We start from the raw sequence: 22425 nt of genomic DNA on the forward strand, positions 1-22425 counted from the left end.
AAGCCCAGCTTCCATGACCTGACCTCAGAGGAGGTCAGACTTCCCTAACTGCCATCCTAGAAAACCCTGCAAGTCTCTGTCCATTCCTGGTAGCTCAGGAAAAGCCTTTCTAGTCCCTGCCTAACACCCCATTTTGAACATTGGACATTGTAGGAGAACTGTGGTATGTGCCAGTTCAGGCTGTCTTCCTTCAGCTGGATCTTCAGTGCTGCTTAGAAATCCTTTTATTTATTGCGAATGCAGTTGTTTCAAACCTGTATTCTTGCTTCCAGCTTCCAACTTTGCCTTCCAGTCCTCTTTCCCTCAAGACCCGCCATTCCCCCAGGTAACTTTCAATTTTCCTTCTTGGAAAGCAGAGAGACCAGCCAGCTGGGTCTGCTACAGTCCCCCCTTCAGAGACTCATCGTTTCCCCTGTCTTGATGCCGTAAAACATGCTCCTGTTGCAACCTGAGGTTACGCCCTATGTTCTCCAGGTCTTTTAATGGCATTGGCATCCTCTGAACCACCCAGGCTCTCAGTCTCTAGCCTGCCACGTCCCAGCAGTTTTAAGTGATAGCAGCTCTACCTTTGCAAAGTGTCTCTCATCAATCCTCTCTTCACTGTCACCACAGTCGCTGTCCCCACCCAAGTACTTGCCATCCTCCCCTGGATGGGAGAGACTGTTCATGGCCTCTTCATTCTGTTTCCCCAGTTGGTGGTAGGTGACTTTCCAGAAGCTGAATCTGGTCCTATTGCTCAATATCCTCTTACAGCATGACAGTGGGACAGTGGGTTATGATTGTCTACAAAAGTCTAATCTCCAGAGGACGGCCAGCAAAGACCTCCACCAACCCCTCCCCCACCCCTCACCATCTGCCGCTCATCCTTCAGCTCCCTCAGCCTCTGCTGTCGCCACTGCAGGGTTCGTTTGGCCTAATATGGAATTGCTCCACTTCTGAGGCTTCGCATATGTTTTTCCCTCTTCCTGGAATGTCCTTCCCCGCGTCCCTACTAATATGAATCCTACTTATCCTTGAGACTCGGCTAAAATGCCACTTCTTCTATGAAACTGTTATTAGTCCTTCATTCATTCACTTAGTAAATATTCATTGATTGTTTGCTGTGTTCAGACACTATACAAGGTATTGAAGATACAGGAATTAAATATGCACTAAAACAGAAACAGTAGTTAATTCCTGATGGTGGATTTATAGATTTTTTTCCTTCTCCTTTTCCCACCTATATTTTTTTTAAAGTTTTCTGCGATGAATGGATATTGCCATTGTAGTAAAAGTAAGAATTATTTTGAGATTTTTTTTTCTGTTTTTGTTTGTTTGTTTTAATAAACAGGAGAGAGATACTGGAGTGTTTTTATAGGCTGCATGGGAGGGCGGATAGGAGATGTTGAAGACGAGAAGGAAGGAACAGATTTTTGGAACCGGGTCACGAAGGAAGTGGGAAGTTGAGGACCCAAACCCCAGGTGGGAGATTAGCTCTCACCAGGAGGATGAGGACCACAGACTCTCCCAGCCTGGAGAGAGTACAGCATGGGGTCCCTGCTGAAATCTGGGAAGGGGGCAGGGTGGCCTTTCTGAGAAAATGCTCAGATGGGAGGAACCCTGCCCTCCCTGTCAGAACCCATCTTCCCATCTCCCACCCCTACAGCACCTGTTGTCTGCACTTCAGCACCATATGTGCACAGATCTGTTGTCTAACTGGACCTTAACATCCTTGTAGCAGAGCCCATTTTTAATTTAAAAAAATTTTTTTTAATTTTTGGCTGCGTTGGGTCTTCGTTGCTGCGCGTGGGCTTCCTCTAGTTGCGGCGAGCGGGGGCCACTCTTCTTTGCGGTGCACGGGCTTCTCATTGCAGTGGCTTCTCTTGTTGCGGAGCACGGGCTCTAGGCGTGTGGGCTTCAGGAGTTGTGGCACGTGGGCTCAGTAGTTGTGGCTCGCGGGGTTTTGGGAGGAAGGCTTAGTAGTTGTGGCGCACAGGCTTAGTTGCTCTGCGGCATGTGGGATCTTCCCGGACCAGGGCGCAAACCCATGTCCCCTGCATTGGCAGGCGGGTTCTTAACCACTGCACCATCAGGGAAGCCCGCATTATTAATTTTTTTAATCTCCTCCCTCCCCTCCCCCACAGCACAGTGTCATGTACCCCCAAAATGCTCAAAAATGACTTCATAAAATGAATCGCACATCCGTTTTCACAGTTCTGTTTGTTTAGCCTGCTGTATTAGCATGGTGTTCCCTTGGTAAGGCGTTTTTCTCGCAGCAGCCATCTCAGCACCCCTGAGCTATATCCTGGGATCGAGCAAGGCCTCGCACAGCTCCCGCCAGGAAAGGCACGCTGCCTGCTTCTGCGAGGTGGGCCGTCCACAGAGTGTCTCCCTCTCTGCCTTCCCTGCTCACCCTGCCGCTGCCACACCAGCCGCCACCTACGGAAATGCTATGAAACTTGAAAAATCAAACAGTGTACTCCTCCAGGGTCATCTTGGTGTCTGCAGCAAACCCACAGAGCCGAGGCGCATGTGTAGGACGTGTGACTGGGGGCTGCAGCTCATGGTAAAGAAACACAGTGCTGGGCTTTGTGTTTCATCCTCGTACATTGCAGCGGAAATCTTGCCAGGGCAGCTCCCGGTGAGAGACAATAGCTTCAAAGGCTGACTCCGAAAATAATAGAGAAGTTCCCAGAATATTCATCTTTAGTCCTTAACGGGGCAGAATTGTTTTATTTCAGGCCTGTAGAGACAGCCTGGGACCAGAGGAGCCTTTGGAAGAACTCCCCTGTGTACTTTGTGTCCTGGTTTGCTAGTGAAGGTACCGGGCAATTTGAGGCTTATGTAAGGTCACTTCAAGGTAACAGCAGACTAAATCCTGAGCACAGATTTTGCTGTGAATCCTTGAGATTAAAATAAGAATATTTTCAAGAAATACAAAACAAAACAAGACATTTATCATTTTTAAGACTGTCATGCAAAGAGCTAAAAATGATTTTTAATCTCCTTTTCTCCTGCATTTTGATGTTACTAATCGTGGATTTGATTTAACTGTAAGGACTCGTGCTCTGAGGTTAATAAACAGTGTAACACGTCGCTGTGCTGCATGTCTTTAAAAGAAGGCTGGGGGCTTCCCTGGTGGCGCAGTGGTTGAGAGTCCGCCTGCCGATGCAGGGGACGCGGGTTCGTGCCCCAGTCCGGGAGGATCCCACATGCCACGGAGCGGCTGGGCCCGTGAGCCATGGCCGCTGAGCCTGCGCGACCGGAGCCTGTGCTCTGCAACGGGAGAGGCCACAACAGTGAGAGGCCCGCGTACCGAAAAAAAAAAAAAGGATGGACCTCTTTTTTTGAGAGATGGCTTAGGTTGGTCTTTTTGAAAGGCTGGAGCTGAATTAACCTCACAAGCTTTAGAAGTCTGTGATTTTGTGTTTCCTGGGTCAGTCTGAACGCAATCCTGAGAAGCTTCCTCCATTGCTCTCCTACGCTTTCCTCCCTTTCCTCCCTCTCCTCCACCTCCAGCTTCCTTCCCACAGCCCTTAGGCCTCCCAGCCAGTCCACCACCTTTAAAGCTTCCTCCTGCCCCTCCCCACCCCCTCGCAGCTGTCTGCAGTAAAGGGAACACTGTTCAAAGACCGCTCAGGCGTGGACCCTCATCCTCTGTCACAGGAATGGAATTCTTGTCTCCTAACCACTTCCCGGCCTTCAGGCTTTTCAGCCATTTCCTAGGTCTGCAAGGCAGACACTTGAGGAAGTCTCCTTGTTTCCTTCCTCTTAGGCTTAGAAGTGTAGACAGCTACCTCCAGGGCAAGATGGTGTAGGGGAGCAAATTTGTCACCCCAAAATGCCTCTTTGACATGCGGATTATTTTGAGCTGAAAACAGTCAAGACCTAAAAGATTCAGGAAGAAACTTTCACTTTACCCTAACTGTTTAAAGAACTTAGGTAGAGGACCTGTTTCCCGAAGGGAAGGAGTTGTCACCATAGATAACTATAGGATGAACTTGGTATGGTAGACAGGGAGGAACCTCACAAAATCTGTTTTGTTAAAATTCTCCTCTGTGTCCCATTGTCTCTGCCAGGCCTGGCAAACATTTGTTTACCAAACATTTGCTTTTCCATCTTCATGTGAATTTCCTTCCTCTGCTTCTAAATCCTAAACTACCCCCAACATCCTCTTTTGTCTTTAGTTGAAGATGGTATTTAAGGTGAGGTTTCAGCCATTTTAGTGGGTTACTCAGCTTCCTTGAGTCTCTTCCATGTATACCATGTTATTAAACTTTTGTTTGATTTTCTCCTATTAATCTGTCTCATGACAGTGTAATTCTTGGACCAGCCAGAAGAACCTAGGAGGGTAGAGGAAAATTTCCTCTTCTCTGACAATAGGAATGGGCCTGATTATAGTATGAGGGACAACAGACTAGGCTGGTGGCAAGTCACCTGAAACAGTAGAAGAGAACACAGTTGACTCTATACAAATAAATCCTCCAGAAGATTCTAGCACATAAATAAACTGCCTTATAACTAAAACTGGCAAACACATGGCCCTCTGCTGCCCGTGCTCCCTCCTCAGCTTCCGTTGGCATTGGTCACTAGTCGGCCTGTTACCTGAAAACTGGGTTCGCCTGTTGGTGGGTGTTGAGCCAAAAGACACAACCAAGCCAAAGAGCGAGAGAGAAGGAAGGATTTATTACTGGCAGCAAGTAAGGAGAACACCGAGGATCTTTCCCAGAGCAGTGTCTTGCCGAGGAGCAAAATTGGGGAAGTTTTAAGCTAAGGATGCGTGCATACTCCTGAAGAGGCTTCAGCAAAGGAGGGTGGAGGGTTCAGCACAGAAATGGGGCAGAGGTTGACAGAGTCCAGGTTGTAGTTGATTGAAATCACGAGGATCAGAAAAAGTCAGCATCATCTTTCGTAGGTTCCAGTTAACCTGATAGATGAGCACTCGCGGTGGGGGGGGGGGGTTGGATTTTGCACAACAGCTCAGAAATGTGCTTGAGGCTAATCTTTACCATTGAAACAGAACGAGGAGTCTTTATAACTGACATATTACCTCCGATATGGTTAAGTTAGCTCCCTGGCCTGGTAACAGCGGTTTGTTTTTACCTTCTTTCATTCCCTTAAATTCAGCGACTGAGACCTATTCTTCTGCAAGGGCAAGCATTGTAGCCAGGCTCAGATCACAAAATGACTGAGGCCTTAGATGGTTTCTCTCATTTAAGAAAGTTACGTCTGGTTCTCTTACTCTGGGGACTCCCTATCCTATCTGCTTACACAGCCCCCCCCTTGAGATATTTCACTCTTCTTTCTTGAGGGGTACAGGGCTGAGAGTGGGCGTTGTAGTCTCCCTAGTTAGAGGAGTGAAACTCTCGTTGCTAGAGCTAGAGAAGTTTTGGGGTCCGCCAGAGTAGTGTCTGCACCTCTTGCGTGCATAGCATTATTCTAGCAGGTGTAGGAGAGGCACAGCAGGAGAGACAGTTAACAGCAGTTTTGCGGCATCATTAGCAGAGACTTGATCCGAGAGCCCCCTGAACCAAACCATTTTCCCTAAACTGGGAAGAGGATCATTCAGAGAAGAGATTTAATTTATTTTCATATGCGTCATGAGGTGAGTCACATTAGAAGACTCATCAGGTATAAAAACCAGCATTCAGAGCTTCCCGGGTGGCGCAGTGGTTGAGAGTCCGCCTGCCGATGCTGCCGATGCAGGGGACGCGGGTTCATGCCCCGGTCCGGGAAGATCCCACATGCCGCGGAGCGGCTGGGTCCGTGAGCCATAGCCGCTGAGCCTGCGCATCCAGAGCCTGTGCTCCGCAACGGGAGAGGCCGCAGCAGTGAGAGGCCCGCGTACAGCGAAGAAAAAAAAAAAAAAACAGCATTCAGCATGTCTTATAGCGTAAGTTTCTCCTTGAGCAGCTGTTAAAATATCAAGGGCCACGCAGTTCTGTAGGACCGCTTTTTTCATCATAGAAACTTCAGAGTGATATTAGTCATAAGTAGCTATACTCTGTGACAGTTTCACTAGAGAATTTCCTTTAGTTTTGTTGCACATGAGCTAGTTAAGCTAGTTAAGAGTCTTTGATAAGGCTGCTGGGAATCTAAGAGTTTTCAGTTTTTAGAGGAATCAGGTAGAGAGAAAAGAAAAATGTCCTAATCCTACCCACAAACGTATACCAAGTTGTTGTAGGTTATAATTAGCTTAAGGGGAAAGGTTTCCTTATATCTGGAAAACACAGATTAAAAGCCAGCAATATTTCTTTGGGAAAGATCCCCAGTATTCTCCTTACTTGCTGCAAGTAATAAACCCTTCCTTCCCCCGCTCTTTGGCTTGGTTGTGTCTTTTGGCTTGACACCCACCAAGAGGTGAACCCAGTTTTCGGGTAACAGGCCCAGTCCGGCCACGGTAGGAGAGGACACAGCTAGGTCTAAATGAAGTGTGTTGCTGACAGTGCTTCCGTCTTGTTACTTACTCTTTGATCCTACCATGGTCCTCCCCGTTCTTCTTTAAGAAGTGACCTATGCTTCGCTCTTTAACCGTAGGCCTGGTGCAAGGAGCAGGCCCCGCAGAGGAGACCCCTGCTCGCCCCTCCCCGCCGCTGCCTCTGCTCCCTGCATGACGGCACCAGCACCTTCCCATCGCAGACATGGTGCCATCAGCCTTTCCGAGCTGTCTTCGAGCCCTGCCTCTTTCTGCCCAGTTCCTTTTCAGACACATTCCTCTTGGTACCTTTGCCTTTTTCCACCACTGGGCCTCCCCACCCTGGGGTGGTTGCCTCGTGTCCACAGCTAAGAAGGGCAGAAATCCGTGCGCCCCGACCCTGGCCACCTCCACAGCCTGGTTTTGGTCCAGACAGGAAGATGTTTCTTTCTTCCTATTACGTTTTCCATTTGTTTGTTTGTGTGTGTGTTTATTGAATTATAGTTGATTTACAATGTTGTGTTAGTTTCTGGTGTACAGCAAAGTGGTTCAGCTGTATATATGTATATGTGTATATATATATAGCTGAAAAACAATCTATATATATTCTTTTTCATCACAGGTTATTATAAGATATTGAAGATAGTTCCCTGTGCTATACAGTAGGACTTGTTATTTATCTATTTTGTATACAGAGCAGTGTGTATCTGCTAATCCCAAACTCCTAATTTATCCCTCCCCCTTTTCCCCTTTGGTAACCACAAGTTTGTTTCCTATGTCTGTGAGTCTGTTTCTGCTTTGTAAATAAGTTCATTTTCCTCATATGTTTTTTTGAACCAAATATTTTACGTACAGAAGCCCAGAGCTGTTACAGAAGTGATTTTGCATCTAATTACTTAAAATTACAAATTAACCCAATTAGCAGTTTTTTGAACCAAATATTTCTTTTTTTTTTTTTTTTTTTTTTTTTTTTTGCGGTACGTGGGCCTCTCACTGTTGTGGCCTCTCCCGTTGTGGAGCACAGACTCTGGATGCTCAGGCTCAGCGGCCATGGCTCACGGGCCCAGCCGCTCCGTGGCATGTGGGATCTTCCCGGACCGGGGCACGAACCCACGTCCCCTGCATCGGCACGTGGACTCTCAACCACTGCGCCACCAGAGAAGCCCCAAATATTTCTTAATGAGACACTGACATGTTTTTTAGAAGATAAATTTTTAAATACATTTGAATGGAAATTAGCTGTTTTCAAAGGATATGGTTTTCTCACAACTTTGTATCTATAAAATATAGAAAGTTGGTATTATTTTGTTTACTTCACTATCTATTTCGTAACCTTCGGCTGAAATATAATAAAAATAACACTAGATTTTGAGTCTGAGCTGATCCTGGCTGTCCCTTAGGAGTTTGTGTGACTTTTCACAAATCCCCAACCTTTTCTCTCAGCATAAAATGGGCTGAATAATGCACTCCTCCCAGATGTGTTGGAGAGATTTTAAAGGGTCGTAGGTATGAGAGCTCTGCCACTGAGCAGGGCCAGGTGCTTTGCCGTGTTGAGCCACTTCCTGTCCTACCTGGTACCGGAAAGTAGGTCTTGAGGTAGACAGTATTTGCTCATTTCTAACCAGGTTTTTTTCCAGCCAGATGCCTTCCGTCGGTATTGGCAACATATTTAATCTGATGTTCCACATAAGAGCGTCCTAGAGTATATGCAGGAAACTTGCCGCCTGCAGAAAGGGAGTGACCCAAGTCCTGTGATTAAATGAAGGGAAGAGGAAGGACATGATTCTTCTTTGAAGGGTTCTGTTTATGAAGCTCCTCGTGGCTTTTTTACTTTTTCCATGAAAAACTCTTTGTCCTTTTGTCTTCTGCCACTGGCCCTGGTTACGAACGGGGCGTTGATGTGAATCCAGTTTCCAAATTGGAAATTAATGAGGTGTTCCATCCAGAGAGGCCTTCCTCCTGTACTGTAAGGCACGCTGCCCCCGGAAACCAACACCCCCCCGCCTGGCCCCGTTTGGGTCTCTGCCTTCCTGTTGCCCTTCTCTGGGTAAGGCTGCGATGGGCATCCTTGCTGCCTCCCCACAGTGTGGTTTCTTAGCCTAAGAATTTTTTTAGTCCGTGTGTCAGGTATGATTCCCAGAATCACTGGATTGTTTTGAAGCAGGATAGGTTCTGCTGCCCGACTGTCACTGGGCCAGGAAGTTCTTGTTGGCACTTCAGAGCTTCCACTTCAGCCCTTTGTTTGTTCAAAAAGAAGGTACAGGGCTTCCCTGGTGGCACAGTGGTTGGGAGTCTGCCTGCCAATGCAGGGGACACGGGTTTGAGTCCTGGTCCGGGAGGATCCCACATGCCGCGGAGCAACTGGGCCCGTGCGCCACAACTACTGAGCCTGCGCTCTAGAGCCCACGAGCCACAACTACTGAACCCGCATGCCACAACTACTGAAGCCTGCGTACCCTAGAGCCCATGCTCCGCAGCGAGAGAGGCTACCACAATGAGAGGCCTGCGCACTGCAACGAAGAGTGGACCCTGCTCACCTCGACTAGAAAAAGTCCACGCACAGCAACAAAGACCCAACACTGCCAAAAAAAAATAAGTTAATTAAAAAAAAAAAAAGAAGGTACAGGTTTTCTGGAATGCAGGCATTAGGGGAGGGGAGGCTCAAGTAAGGTGAAAGAGCTGTGGGAAGCTTCTCATCAGCGCGGAGTCTCAGATCTGCTGGTGTTCGTGGGTGCTGTCATTGGCTGATAAGGAAACAAGCTGAAGGAGGAGAGGTGCCCGTTAGGAAAAAAAAGGAGCTCAAACTGACTGAGACAGTGCAGCCATTTTGTATTGCTGCAAGTTTTGATGAGGAGTGCGAGACTTCTGGTTTTGTCAAGTTACAGTTAATACATTTTAAGAACCCCTCAGGATGAAAGGTGGCCCCTGGTCAGGGCTCAGCCCTATAAATGAGGGTTCAAGGGCTTCCCTGGTGGCGCAGTGGTTGAGAGTCCGCCTGCCGATGCAGGGAACACGGGTTCGTGTCCCGGTCCGGGAAGATCCCACATGCCGCGGAGCGGCTGGGCCCGTGAGCCATGGCCGCTGAGCCTGCGCGTCCGGAGCCTGTGCTCCGCAACGGGAGAGGCCACAATAGTGAGAGGCCTGCGTAATGCAAAAAAATAATAATAATAAATGAGGGTTCAGAGGGACAACAAAGCTGTTTAGAGCCCGGGTCCGTGGACTTCAGGGTGGCAGGGTGTCTAGGAACCTCCTGGAACTTACTGCAAAATTTTGTTTATAAATAGTTCAGGGGAGAGAGCCTGGCTGGAGCTTTCACTAGCTTTTTAAAGCGGTTCTTGACCCACCAGTTTGCATGAAAATGGATGCCCAGTCAGGGTGGTCCGAGTCTCCCTGCCCTGTGTGCGGTGGTTACCCTGTGTGAGTGTGCAGGGCTTACCTGTGTCTTCTAGGAAAAGGGGACACAGACCCCAAGAGGCCAGATATCCTATGAGCCAGATGCCTGAGGGAGTATGTGAAAAAGGAGTGGAATCGAACAGAAAGTAACATTTTCCCAAGCTAAAGATGTGGACACACAGAAGGAGGAGGATTGACTGACTGGGATTGGAATGAAACGGAGAAAAGGAAACAAGCTGAATCTCCAAGGGGAAGACTTTGTGACCACAAGAACGAATAGGTCGTGGCCCTGTCATCCTAGCGGAGGTTGGAGCAGCTCCATTAGTGGGGGGTTTTCAGGAAATGTGGGTGTGATGGAAGGACAAGCGTGGGCTGACCTTGAAAGGGGCTCTTCTGGAGACCTGCACGCACCACTTCCCCACAGGACTGTTGGGCAGTCCCTAGAATTGCCTCTACAATTTCTCTTGCATTCAGCACACACAGACACCTCCTGAGAGCCAAATTCAGGACCCACTTGCCACAGCAGAAGAGTCATGAGCACAGTTTTTGAATTGCTTGTATTTCGAGATAGGAGTAGTTCTTGGAATAATCCAGAAAGTATAGTTTGAGGGTTTTTTTTTTTAAAGAAAGAAAGTCTGATATTACAGATTCAAGACTCTTCATAATAAGGCTCTTTGCACTGAACTAAAGAAAAATGTGAGTGGTTGCTACCGTTCTCTTCCTGTGCTTCACGGCTGCCATTTCAAGAGTACTGGTTCTTCCTTCAGTGGAAGGGGAGGGTATCAGAGGGGTTTCTCTAGCCATCCAGGGTAGGAGCTGTGTCCCCTAGAGGTTTTGTGGTGTGGACAGCTGTGGGCTGGGCTCTCCCGTTCCCCACTGGAAACACCTATGGACCCTTCAGATGGTCTTTTTTGGGAAGTCTTGTCTCTGAAGTTGTGGCCACAGTGGTTTAGTTGATGAAAAGGGTGTTTGCAAGCCCAGGGAGAAAGTTTCTGCAGCCGATTGGAGTTCCCTCCCTTCTCCCAAGCCCCCTCTGCCCCTCAGCACGTCTGGCTTTTCCCTGCTCATGAATCGCATTTCCCACAGCATTTATCTCTGACCTTCTCCACTGTCTTCATGCCCTTGAACCCCGCCCAGCCCCCTTCACTCTTTGTCCTACACTTTTCCAGAGATCGGGGCCATACCCTGTGAGTGCTCTCACCTTCCCTCTTCTTCCCCTCGAGATCTCCTCCCCCTCACCTCCCCTTTTCTCCTGCCCTCTCCAGGCCACTCTTCCTCTCTCCTGGATGGGTCGCCTTGGCACGACTTGGCACTACTCCCTTTGCTCTCTCGCATCCTCAGTCTTCCTTTTGTACTGGCTTCTTCCCCTGCCTGCAAACACGGCACAGTCCTCTGTCCTGCCTGCTGAACAGCATCCCTGTCCTACCGTCCTTCTGGAAACGGTCACCCACACTCATTGCATTGCCTCTACTGCTGGACGTCCACCGATCCTTTTTTTTTTTAAAAAAAAAAACATTTATTTATTTATTTATGGGCTGTGTTGGGTTTCCATTGCTGTGCGCGGGCTTTCTCTAGTTGTGGCGAGTGGGGGCTACTCTTCATTGCGGTGCACGGGCTCCTCATCACAGTGGCTTCTCTTGCTGCGGAGCACGGGCTCTAGGCACACGGGCTTCAGTAGCTGTGGCTCGCGGGCTCTAGAACGCAGGCTCCGTAGTCATGGCGCACGAGCTTAGTTGCTCCACGGCATGTGGGATCTTCCCGGACCAGGGCTCGAACCCGTGTCCCCTGCATTGGCAGCAGATTCCCAACCACCGTGCCACCGGGGAAGCCCCTCACCCATCCTTAATCCAGAGCTTCCCAAACTTTCTCCCATCATAACACACGCAGAAGATGTTGCTGTCTGAGTGGCACGTGGCGTGTGTGTGCCAGGCTGAGGGAAGGCAGGGCTCTGGCTGCCCTGAGGACGAGAAGCAGCACTGTGGCGGCATCCCTGTAACCCATTCCCAGCAGGTGCCTGAGGTCTTCGCAATGCGACCCTGTCCCCCGCCCCGCCCCGTACTTTTCCCCCTAAAATAGCCTTCCTAAAGACCACCGGTAACCAAATGCTAGAGGCAAAGACCTTTTCTTTGTTTTCATCTTCGTTGACATCCAAGTGGCATTTGACATGACACTAGTGGTTGAGCGCTCAGACTCTGGGGCAGGCCTGCCCGCGTTCAGTTCCTGGCTTTGCCCTTCTCTAGTGGTATGACCTTGGGCAGCTTATTTAATGTGTCTCTGACTTGCTTTCCTCATTTGCAGAATGAGGATAATAAAATATCTACCTCCTAGGGTTGCTGTGTGAGTTAAATAGTTGCCATACGGAAAGTGTGTAAGCGGTGCCTCTCTCGTCAGAAGTGCCGTGAGTGTCTGCTGTAGCTTTTGAGTCCCCCTTCTCTGAGGCCCTTTCTCCTGCTTTTCCTAATATTGGATGCTCCTGATCTTTCTCCTCCTCTTTGAACTCGCTTGTTTTTTGTTTGTTTCCAGCTTCTCTTTTGGCTCCCCAAAATGCAAGAGGGTGTAGAGAATGCAGCCTCGACTCTCCTACTTACCCTCTTCCCTTCTTGCGCCCTCCGGTCGATGATGCCAGCTCCCACCTTCAGCCCAGTCATTGCCCCAGGCCCCGACTGCCTGCTGCAGATCGCCCTCTGGATCTCCTCCCTACACCTCAGACCCAGGAGTCCCCACAATATTTGAAAGTTTTCTTTTTGTTTTAAAAGTAATAGATGTTCATTATAGAGAATACAGACACATTGAAAGGATTAAGCATCTTTAATCCCACCACTCAGCAAGCACCACTGCTGAAAGGCTCTCAAGCTGGGCTGCATTTCCCCCAGGGAACATTCAGCAATGTCTGGAGACATGTTTGGTTTTCATCTCGGGGTTTGGGGGAGGTGCTACTGGCATTTAGTGGGTAGAGTCCAAGGATGCCACTGAGCGTTTCACAGAGCACAAGAGAGAATTAGCCCAGTAGTGCCAGGGCTGAGAAACCCTGTTCTGGACCTTTGTCTCTATGTAAATGCTCCAAACAGAGCAAACTGGAATTGGCTTTCTCTCTACCCCCGTCCTGCTTTGCACCTGTGTTCTCTGTTTCTGTCTGTGGCCGCACCTTCTCCTTCAGCCCCCATCAGGTCCAGTAAGATTCCCCACCTGTCACACCTTCGGCGTCCATCCCTTCTTCTCCCTTCCAGTTTGGCATTGATGGCCACTCTCCCAACTCATGAGAAAGCCTCCAGCAGGCCCTTCGCCTCAAGCCTCCTGCTTGGCCTCGCCCGTGCCTCCCGTGTGCTTGGAGGCCGCTCGTTGACTTCCACCGCCTGCAAAGTCCATGCCCTGAGCTCCCTAAGGGCAGTAGCTCCCCATCTGACTGCTCTTTGTACCCCGCCACAACCAAATGGCACTCTGAGCACAAAGCTGGCGCTCAGTGAAGCTGTAGAATCTGTACGAGTGAATGGTTGCGTGAAAGAAAAAGCTGAAAAACACTCTCCCTCACAATCTGTCCATCTTTGCAGATCCTCAGTGAATGGTTTGGCCAGACTATCATCCGCTCCTGCACCAAACTGAGCTATGAACATGCACAGAGCATGATTGAAGGCCCGACAAGGAAGATCCCCGAGAAGGAGCTGCCCCCCGTCTCCCCAGAGCACACCAGCGAGGAAGTGCACCGGGCTGTTTTGAACCTCCACGGAATTGCAAAGGAATTACGTCAGCAGCGGTTTGTGGACGGCGCACTTCGTTTGGATCAGGTCAGTCGCTTCTTTTTTTTCAACAACCAGCAGATTTGACTTCGGCCAGAACCCAGTGTGTGTGAGGTTTCGCGTGGCAGTCCTGGGCTCCCCCCTCCTCCTTTCCTCAATCACTGCGCTGAAACAGTGTCCTCTGAGGCAGGCAGGAACCACCGCCCACCTGCCCTGCCAACTCCACAGGCACCCAGGGCCTAATAACATGAGCCAAGGCGAAAGGGTGGTGTCCATCTGGGTGGCTCCGTGACCAAAACTCCCGTCCGGTCTTCCCGGTGTGGCTGGATCCAGTACTTGATCCTCACCCAGCTTCCATCTCACATTCCTCTTATGGGAGTTGGGAACAGGAAACATGGAAGTGTAGCAAGCAGTTGACCAATATCTGATTGTTAGGCTTTAAAACAAAAGTGTTGCTTCTTATCCCTTGTCTTCCAAAAAGATTTATATGTTTACAAATATCTGGATTAATATCTGAAAAAGCAGAGAGCTGAGGAGACTGTAGAACGTTGGCTGTTGAAGAAAGCGATGGCCCGGAATAGTATCGGTTGCTCTTGAGTATCACAGGCATGCTGACAGCCCTCTGGGACCCAGGCAGCTGCCACTCAGACCTGGTCGACTTCCACGTCTGAGAGTTGGTAACTCTTAAGATCCAGCAATTCCTTCCTCGTTACTTGCCAGTACGTTACAGAGTAGAGCCTTTGTTCCATATTGTGCAGCCTTTTCCTTCTCATTTATATTTCTTCCCCGAGCCCCAGAGAACTCGCTCTCCTCCCCTGGTCTCTGTACGCTGTGGGAAGTCTCTGGGAGTTTGGAAAATGAATTGGGCCACAGGATTGGCTGAGGGAGCCGTTCGTCAGACCATTGGCAGAGCGCAGCCTCGCAGGGACTTCTTTCTCGGAGCCTTTCAGCTTGGAGAGATCTCAAAGTAGAGTAGTTTATCAGAAATTATGATGAATTATGAGTCGTTTATCACTAGTTTATCAGCCTTGTTTTAAAACTTTCTAATTGAAGATTTCATTGCATCCTACTTTTTGTGATAAACGTACACAAATGCTTCTCAGAAGGCATGGCAAACAGTTGCTGCCCTGGGCGTACGAATAAGTTAGCGGCTCTTGGGACAAATGGATCATCGGTTCTGCCTGTGCTTGGGGGGAGTCAAGACGTCTTCTGGAACCCTCATGCCCCTCCTTCCCTTGCCTGGGCTCAGGTAGCCTGAGCAGGCCTGCCTGCTCGAGAATGCCACTTGGGAGACAGTACGCAGAGTGGCTGCTGGAGGAGACGGCAGAGCCAGTGGAAGAGGCGTCACGGGCGTGGAAGAGGACGGAGGTTCTCCTCTCCTTCCTTTAGTGAGATCGTGCTTTGGGGTGTGAACCTCATTCTCACTCACCAGCGGCTGCCTGGTTGTAAATCCAAGCACGCTTCTCAGTGTTTGCTTCCTGGACTTCTGTCCTGCATTTGGCCCTTTGAAGCTCACCTCCTGGTTCTCTGCTTCTCTTCATACATCTCTAGTCACGTCCTGCTGGTCCCTTTGCAGGAGCCTCTTCCTCTGCTCACCCCTTTACGGTTGGCATTCCCTGGGGTCTACCCCACCCTCTTTTTCTCTATCCACACTCCCTCCCTGAATGAACTCCTGTGTTCTGATGATTTTAATGACCAGTTAGATGCTGACGACACCAAAGTTAGTTTCTCCAGCCCTGCCCTTCTTCCCAGGCCCTACACAAGCCTCTCCACCTGCATCCCCGGACTCCTCACCTGGCCGCCCCATGGTCCTCTCAGCCAGCGCTCACCGCCCCTTCTGCCCGACGCAGTGACCAGTGCCCACGGTGTGCTACACGCGCTGGCTGTGCTCCCTTCCACCGGAGGAGTTGTGTGTATCAAGGGTCAGCCCTCTTTATTCCCATCCTGGCTACGCCAGTAGTACATGTTGTTATAATTATGCAGTTTAATTGAATATTAGGTAAACTGATCAAGTAAGAACAGTTTTAAAAGCTGGTGTTTCTGTGAAAACTAAGTTAAATTGTTTGGAAACACTTGATGAAGAAGAATCTCGAAAAGTTCTGCTGTTTGGGTGTGACAACTATAGAAGAGTGGGGGAAAAGATCATAAAATTCCGGAGGAATTCTGTACTGAGATTGCTTTGCAGGTGTCTAAGCTGTCACTCTCTTTTAATGAAACAAAAACTATAAATTATACATGATGAATTATGAGTAGTTTATCAGAAAAAAAGGATGTAGAAATCCAATTAGCATACCTTTTCCAAAAGCTTTACATTTTTTCTAAAACTGAACGAATGTAGATTTATATGAATTAAGTAAAACAAATGTTTAGTTATGTATGTATCTCTTCTGTATGATTCCCCTCTTTAGCCAGCTTCTGGAAAAACTAACCCACCACTGCTTCAGGCACATCAAATGAGAGGGTTCTGTTATACCATTTTAGAAACCTTTCCCCATCAGATTGTTATAAAATTGGATTGAATTAAATATGTTAAGTACGCTAAACACTGTAAAAGACCATCAGCAATCTCACCTCGCATTAGGAGGGGTGTGGCAGTCAGGGTAGAAGAATGATCACAGGGCTTCCCTGGTGGCGCAGTGGATGAGAGTCCGCCTGCCGATGCAGGGGACACAGGTTCGTGCCCCGGTCTGGGAAGATCCCACATGCCGCGGAGCGGTTGGGCCCGTGAGCCATGGCCGCTGAGCCTGCGCGTCCGGAGCCTGTCCTCCGCAACGGGAGAGGCCACAACAGTGAGAGGCCCGCGTACCGCAAACAAACAAACAAAAAAAGAATGATCACAGTTTCAGATTGATACTGATCTATTGGCATGTCTTAGAGTCAGAATTTTATTGCTGAAAATAACTTTTTAATTAATTTTTATTGGAGTGCAGTTGATTTACAGTGTTTTCTTTCTGCTGTACAGCAAAGTGAATCAGTTATACATATGCATATATCCAGTCTTAGATTCTTTTCCCATATAGGTCATTACAGAGTATTGAGTAGAGTTCCCTGTGCTATACAGTAGGTCCTTATTAGTTCTCTATTTTATAATATACAGTAGAGTGTATATGTCAATCCCAATGAAAATAACTTTAGATACCTGTATTTCATCAGCCCTCTCAATTCATAGATTAGAAGCTGAAGTCCCCAAAGGTTAGATGAGTTGCTTATATGCAAGAAACCCAGATAGCCCACTCTTTGTTCGCTTTTCCTCCATTTACACCATGCTGACTTAAGAGAGAAAAGTTTCCTTCAAAGTGAGAAAAAAAGCCATTCAAGTCCTAATTAGGTTCCAGTTAATTAAGGTTTGAAAATAATGGAATTGCATCCTTGGAGCTGATTCCTTGGTTCCCCAGAAAACAAGTGTGTGGACCACAGCTTTAGAAGAAGGAGCACATCAATCTCCTGTAGCAAGGGACACTGGCAAGATCCATTATAAATCAGCTAAATGGCCCCATTCAGTCCCTGCGTTTGTTCTCCTGTGCCTACTGCCTGCATTTGCCCTCACGAAAATACACTTCTCCTCAGTGCTTTTGGCATAGCCTGCTGTTTGGAGTTGCTCTCTGATGCTTTGTTTGCCCCAGTTCACTGTGTCCGCATTTTTGGTGGCAGTCCCCCCAAAAATATGTCCTCCTACACCGACCTCAATTAGAGAGGGTCTGTGAGAGGCCTCCGTGAGAGGGGACAACATCTGTGTCGCGCTGTACGCCCTTGAATGCAGGATAAACCTGCTAAGCGAGCAGTTTTGCCTTTCCAAGAAATCAGTTTACTGTGATGATCTCCAGAATGAGTGAGGTGGAGGACACCAGCGTGGGGCCTGTTTGTCAGGTCGAGGACAGGCTGGTTTGGAGGTCACAGTAACCACAGAAACACAGAGCAACTCGATCACTGGGTGATTGCAGGCAACAGCTTAGGCCGGAGCTGCCTGGCCCATGTCTGAGATAGTGCACCCTCAGGCCACAGGGCCACCTGAGCTGGCCCTGGTCCCCTGGGACCACCTGCCTGCAGTCCTGTGTGCTTACCCAGTGTATGCTTAAATATTAGCAAGTTCTGTATGTACTGTGGTGTGAAACAGACTGCGAAGCACTGCCTTCGAGGTTGGTTTGACTACTCCGAGCATCTTTTTTACCTAGAGGGCGAACCTAGTTCTAAGAGGTCCTAGCTCAGTGAAATGATGCTCCTTTGTTTCACTGCCCCGAAAGTCAGTGCAGGTGCCAAGTGCATTCTATGTGCTTTTTGATTGGGTGAGTTGAATAATATCCCTTGTTTTCTGCTGCCATGTTAAACCTAGAATTGAACGCAGATGCTTGTGTTATTTTATTGATTTATAACACGTCACTCCTGTTTCTTAAAAGGAGACGCCCATAAGGGGAGTCCCAGAGTTTTTTGTGTTTGTAGTAAAAGTAATCATAATGGCTTATAATGATATGCAAATCTTGAGCTTTGGGGAAGGGGAACTGTGAGAGGCCTCCACCCCCTGCTCTGGTTCGGGGAGTGCGCAAGCTCCCTGGCACTTCTGTTTGTGCACACCTAGGGAGCCTGACTGTGACATGATAGGATGACAAGGCTTCGGCTCCTTTTGGAGTTCTGTGCCTGGGCCGTTGCCTTCAGAAAGGATAGCAAGGGAGGATAGTGGGGTGCTAAGTAGAGCCCCCAAACAAAAACTTCTTGGGAATATTGACTGTTTTCAGGAAACTACACCTACAGCTTTCTGGCGCTTTCTCTCCAGCCCGACCTTGCTCAGTCAGGTGGTAGCGCTTAGAGGCCACTCTGTGTGAGGGCTTCTGGAGAAACAAGCATGACTGGGGGAAACTGTGCCACCTCTGGGGTCCCCAGCAGGTGGTCAGGGGATGTGAATGACTCCTGCTGAGCCGTTGACTTTCTGAATTTAGAGAAAGTTATAGTGAAGAAAATCGGATGTTTCCATCAAACTAAAGGAGCCTTTACTAAATTCTCAGCTTCATCGTATATGATTCCCACCTGGCACAGTTCTGAAGCCCAAACTTCAGGCAGTTTCTTTGAGTGGACTTGATCGTTAAGGTAAACTTATTGGTGGAAACAATTTTTAGATACCTTGGGACCCAAGCTGCTGTGGAATGCTATTATGGATGACCTTGGCCTAGCCCAGCCTTTTAAGTAAGGGTTCGGCAGACTTTCTGCAAAGGGCCAGATAGCAAATATTTTAGGCTTTGTAGGCCATCTGGTCTCTGTCTCAACTACTCAACCCTGCTGTTGTAGTGTGAAAGCAGCCAGGGACAGACAAACAAATGAGTGTGGCTGTGTTCCAGTACAACTTTAAGGACACTGAAATGTAAATTTCATATAATTTTCATGTCACAAAACAGTATTCTTCCTCTGATTATTTGTGAATCATTTAAAAATATAAAAATCGTTCCTAGCTCGTGAGCCATACAGAACGTAGGTGGTGGGCCACGTTTGACCTGTGGTGCATAGTATGCCGACCCCTGCTTAAATGAAATCCAGCTCTCTTACCCAGTCAGCTTTTAGCAGCCCTTCACCAGTGCACTGGGGAGTTGGGCTGGTAATAGAGAACACTTGCGCTGAGTTACCTCTCGGGATAGTTTCATGCAATTCAGTAAATTATTCCTTTGATTAGTATCATGCTTAACAGGTCCACTTGGAGGCTAGAAGTAAAGGAATGAATCCGCGGAGCATCAGTTCCCTTACCCTATTCACAGTCAGGTAGCTCTAATTAGCCTGAAGCAGAAAGAGCAGTGGTTCTTGATTTCCCACCTCTGCAAGCTCAGCAGCCTCTTCACAGTCAGATCTCATCCCATCCGCCCCGCCTTCCTGAGCCCACCTGCAGAGACGCTGGCTCCGCCATGTGGTAGGATGCCGAAGGTGGGAAGACAGCCATTACAAAACTTGACTCACAGAAAGCTGTATGGCGATTCTCCCCCCGCCCCCCACCCCTGCTGCTGTATGTAGCAACGTGTTTTGTTGGATCATGCATTTAAAAATATAGTTCAGTATGTTTCTGTTCCTTCTCTACAATACAGTTATTTTTAAGAAATGAGCATTCCAGCTCTCTGCTGTTTAATTTTGGTACAGTGTGATAGTTGGTGCAGGGTAAGAAGGATGGGCATCATCATCCTGTCTGGCTCTTCCTTGATCTTAGAATTTATGTCATCACTTGAGCACAAGAGTAAGCTATTGATCAGGTGGTTGGATATGTTTGTAGACTTGGTCTCTATTTTCTTAGTCATAGAGTCCTCCCTTCAGCAGCATGTCTTCAGAAAGCACTTACTGGGTACAGAAAGCAAGTATGTGGTAGGTGCTGGAAATGAACAGTCCCCATCCTTAAGTTTATAGTGTAGTGAAGGAGCCGGCAGACCACACAGAAAACGTTAAGTGCTGTGCCAGAGCTGTCGCAGAGTGTGGTGAGACTGCATTGGAGAGGATGGGCCCAGTCTCGGGATCAGGGAAGACCTCCCGGCAGGGGCAGTGTGTACACCAAGGCCTTTAAAAGACTTGAGGGGCTAGCCAGGCTCCGAATGCACGGGGTGGGGCATTTCATGCAAAGTGCTGGTGCAGGCGTGGAAGGGGCGAGGGGTGGCGCCTTTGGGCAGCGTCGGATCGCTCCAGGTCCTGTGGTGTGGCCTGCGAAGAGAGAGCAGCTCCAGGAGGGAGTGGGGGCCAGGCCGTGAAGTCTGCAGGAACAGGCTCAGGGAGCCGCGGGACGATTTCAGATACAGAAGGGACGTGATCAGAACTGTGTTCTAGAAAGAGCTTACTGGCTGTAGTATGGAGAGTAGACTGAAAGAAGAAAGTAAAGGAAGCTTATATTCCAAGAGAGAAATGACAAGGGCCCAACCTGAGATGGAGCCCCTGGGGAGAGAGAAAATCACAGATCCCAGTGAGGAAGGAGGATGGGCAAGCCTTGACAAATTGACTGTCCTGATTAGATGTGGAAGGGAGGGGGTGGGTGGGGAGGGAGGAGATTTGAATCAGGGGGTCGGTCTTCAGGCTCAGGCATGTGCATTGATGCAGTACCACGGACTGACCAGGAAATACCTTAGGATAGGAGAGCTGAGAAGAAAGCAGATGACTTCTGCTGAGGGTCTGTTGCATTTGAGGGGCCAGCTGGAGACAGAACAGGTCGAGATGTGGAATAAGCATGTGGGCATAGAGGTCTGGAGGTCAGTCAGGAGGGCTCACCTAGAGGTAGCCATTTGGGGGCCAGCAGCATCGAAATGGTCCTTAAGCTGCAGAGAAATGAGCTGTAGTGGGGAGGCATGTGGCACCAGACACACAGGAGGGCCAGAAACACTTCCTCCTGCTCTGTTCTCAGTTAGGCCCCTTTGGTCCCCACTTTTTCCTTAGAAAGGAGGCTTTAAATCAGATTAGGAAAGCAAAAGCATATTCTTGTTAATATGTTGTCATATTATGATTTCTTATGAATTTCCCACTTCAGGTAGGAGGGAGGAGTGGTTAGCGTAGCATACATGTAGTTTTTATATTCTGCATTTTAATATTATATACGTTTTTTCCCATGTCATTCAAAATTCTTCTAAAACCTTATAATGCCTATGTAATATTCCATCATACGCATATGCTCTTAAACATTTAACCTTGCCCCAATTGTGGATTTTTAGTTTCTGATTTTTTGATACTATAAATAGTGCCATGGCCATCTATGTTCATAAATCTTTATTGTGACCTCTGGTTATTTCTTTAGGACAGTCCTGGAACTGTGCTGATGGGGTCAGAAATATAGACATATTTAAGAATTTTGAAACATTGCCACATTCCCTTCCAGAAAGATCACAGCAGTTTATCCTCTTTCCAGTAGCCTGTGAATAAAGGCACCTATGAGGGAAATGCCTGTCAGGAGTTCTCTGCCTACATGGAGGGGGTGGGGGGGGTCGGTCTCTCTCTCTCCCTCCCTCCCTCCCTCTTTCTCTCTCTCTCTCTCTCTCTCTCTCTCTCTCTCTCTCTCTCTCTCTGAGTCAGACTAGGTCTCCTGAAATGTCCCAGTGACTGTGGTCTTGGATTCTTTCTTCATCTTTCCTATTGTTCAACGTGTTAACAGCATAGACTCTTCCTATTTGCATTAGCCATTATTTAAAAAAATACTCATAAGGGTCCTAAACTGTAAAATGATAAGAGAGGTGGTTCAGAGCTTCTTCCTAAACTCGGTAAAGTCGAGACTGGAGAGTGATCTCCCGCCCCCAAACAAAGTCCTTCTTTCTACTCGTTAGACTCAGTAAGAAACCCATCCTATTTGAAATGGTGCTGAGAACTATTGTTGCAGCCTCAGATCCTTGGAGAACATTTGTAACCTCACTAACCTTTTCTGTTGCTCTCACGTCCTGTGTGTAGCTGTCAGGCATTGTTTGGCTTGGCCTGACATGAATAGTTAAAAGGAGATCCAATTGAATTAACACTAAAGAGAACAGAGTTGCTCTGTGTCATCTCTGCCACCATAAGAATTGCTACACTTCTCTTTAAGGTAATGGTAAACAGTACAGGAAGGCTTTTACTAGAAGTTCAGAGCTTCTGGTTAAATGTTGACAGGCAGCGCCTCACGTCAGCCGTGGAGATAGTTCTAGAATCAGGGAGGCTTAAAGAGTACTTATCACCCTGTCCGAATTGTCCCCTTTTTCCCAGTTACCAGTTTCATTATTACGAGCAAGATTTTCACTTTCATCTGTTCATCTCATTTATACATATATCCACAGCCGAGAGTCTGTGCTCTTTTGAGCCCTTCAGCCCCCAGGCTATCCAGGATGGCTCTGGGGCGGAGTGGAGCAGTTGAGGAGGGAGCAGCCACAGCCTCCAGCTTTCAGGGAACATGGGGCACAGGACTTCCCAGTCAGAGGCTTTTGAAATCTTTCCCTTGAA

At 48.3% G+C, this 22425-nt stretch overlaps 1 protein-coding gene across 4 annotated transcripts in view; it reads left to right on the forward strand.

The window, feature by feature from the left end:
- DIS3L2 (DIS3 like 3'-5' exoribonuclease 2) overlaps positions 1-22425 on the forward strand; it is a 382646-nt gene that overhangs the window by 292016 nt on the left and 68205 nt on the right. For 3 of the 4 annotated variants that reach the window (XR_014016571.1, XM_081243341.1, XM_081243342.1), the window contains one exon: positions 13336-13569. Coding sequence is in view for 3 of the 4 variants with exons in the window: in XM_081243341.1 (XP_081099467.1) it covers positions 13336-13569 (234 nt within the window). In the remaining variant the exon portion in view is untranslated. Of the gene's footprint in view, positions 1-1330; positions 1721-13335; positions 13570-22425 lie in introns of those variants that run through there. The other variant, XM_081243343.1, reaches the window with a different exon arrangement.

Source organism: Mesoplodon bidens, assembly GCF_964165515.1.
Source record: "Mesoplodon bidens genome assembly, chromosome: 8".
Lineage (NCBI taxonomy): Eukaryota > Metazoa > Chordata > Mammalia > Artiodactyla > Ziphiidae > Mesoplodon > Mesoplodon bidens.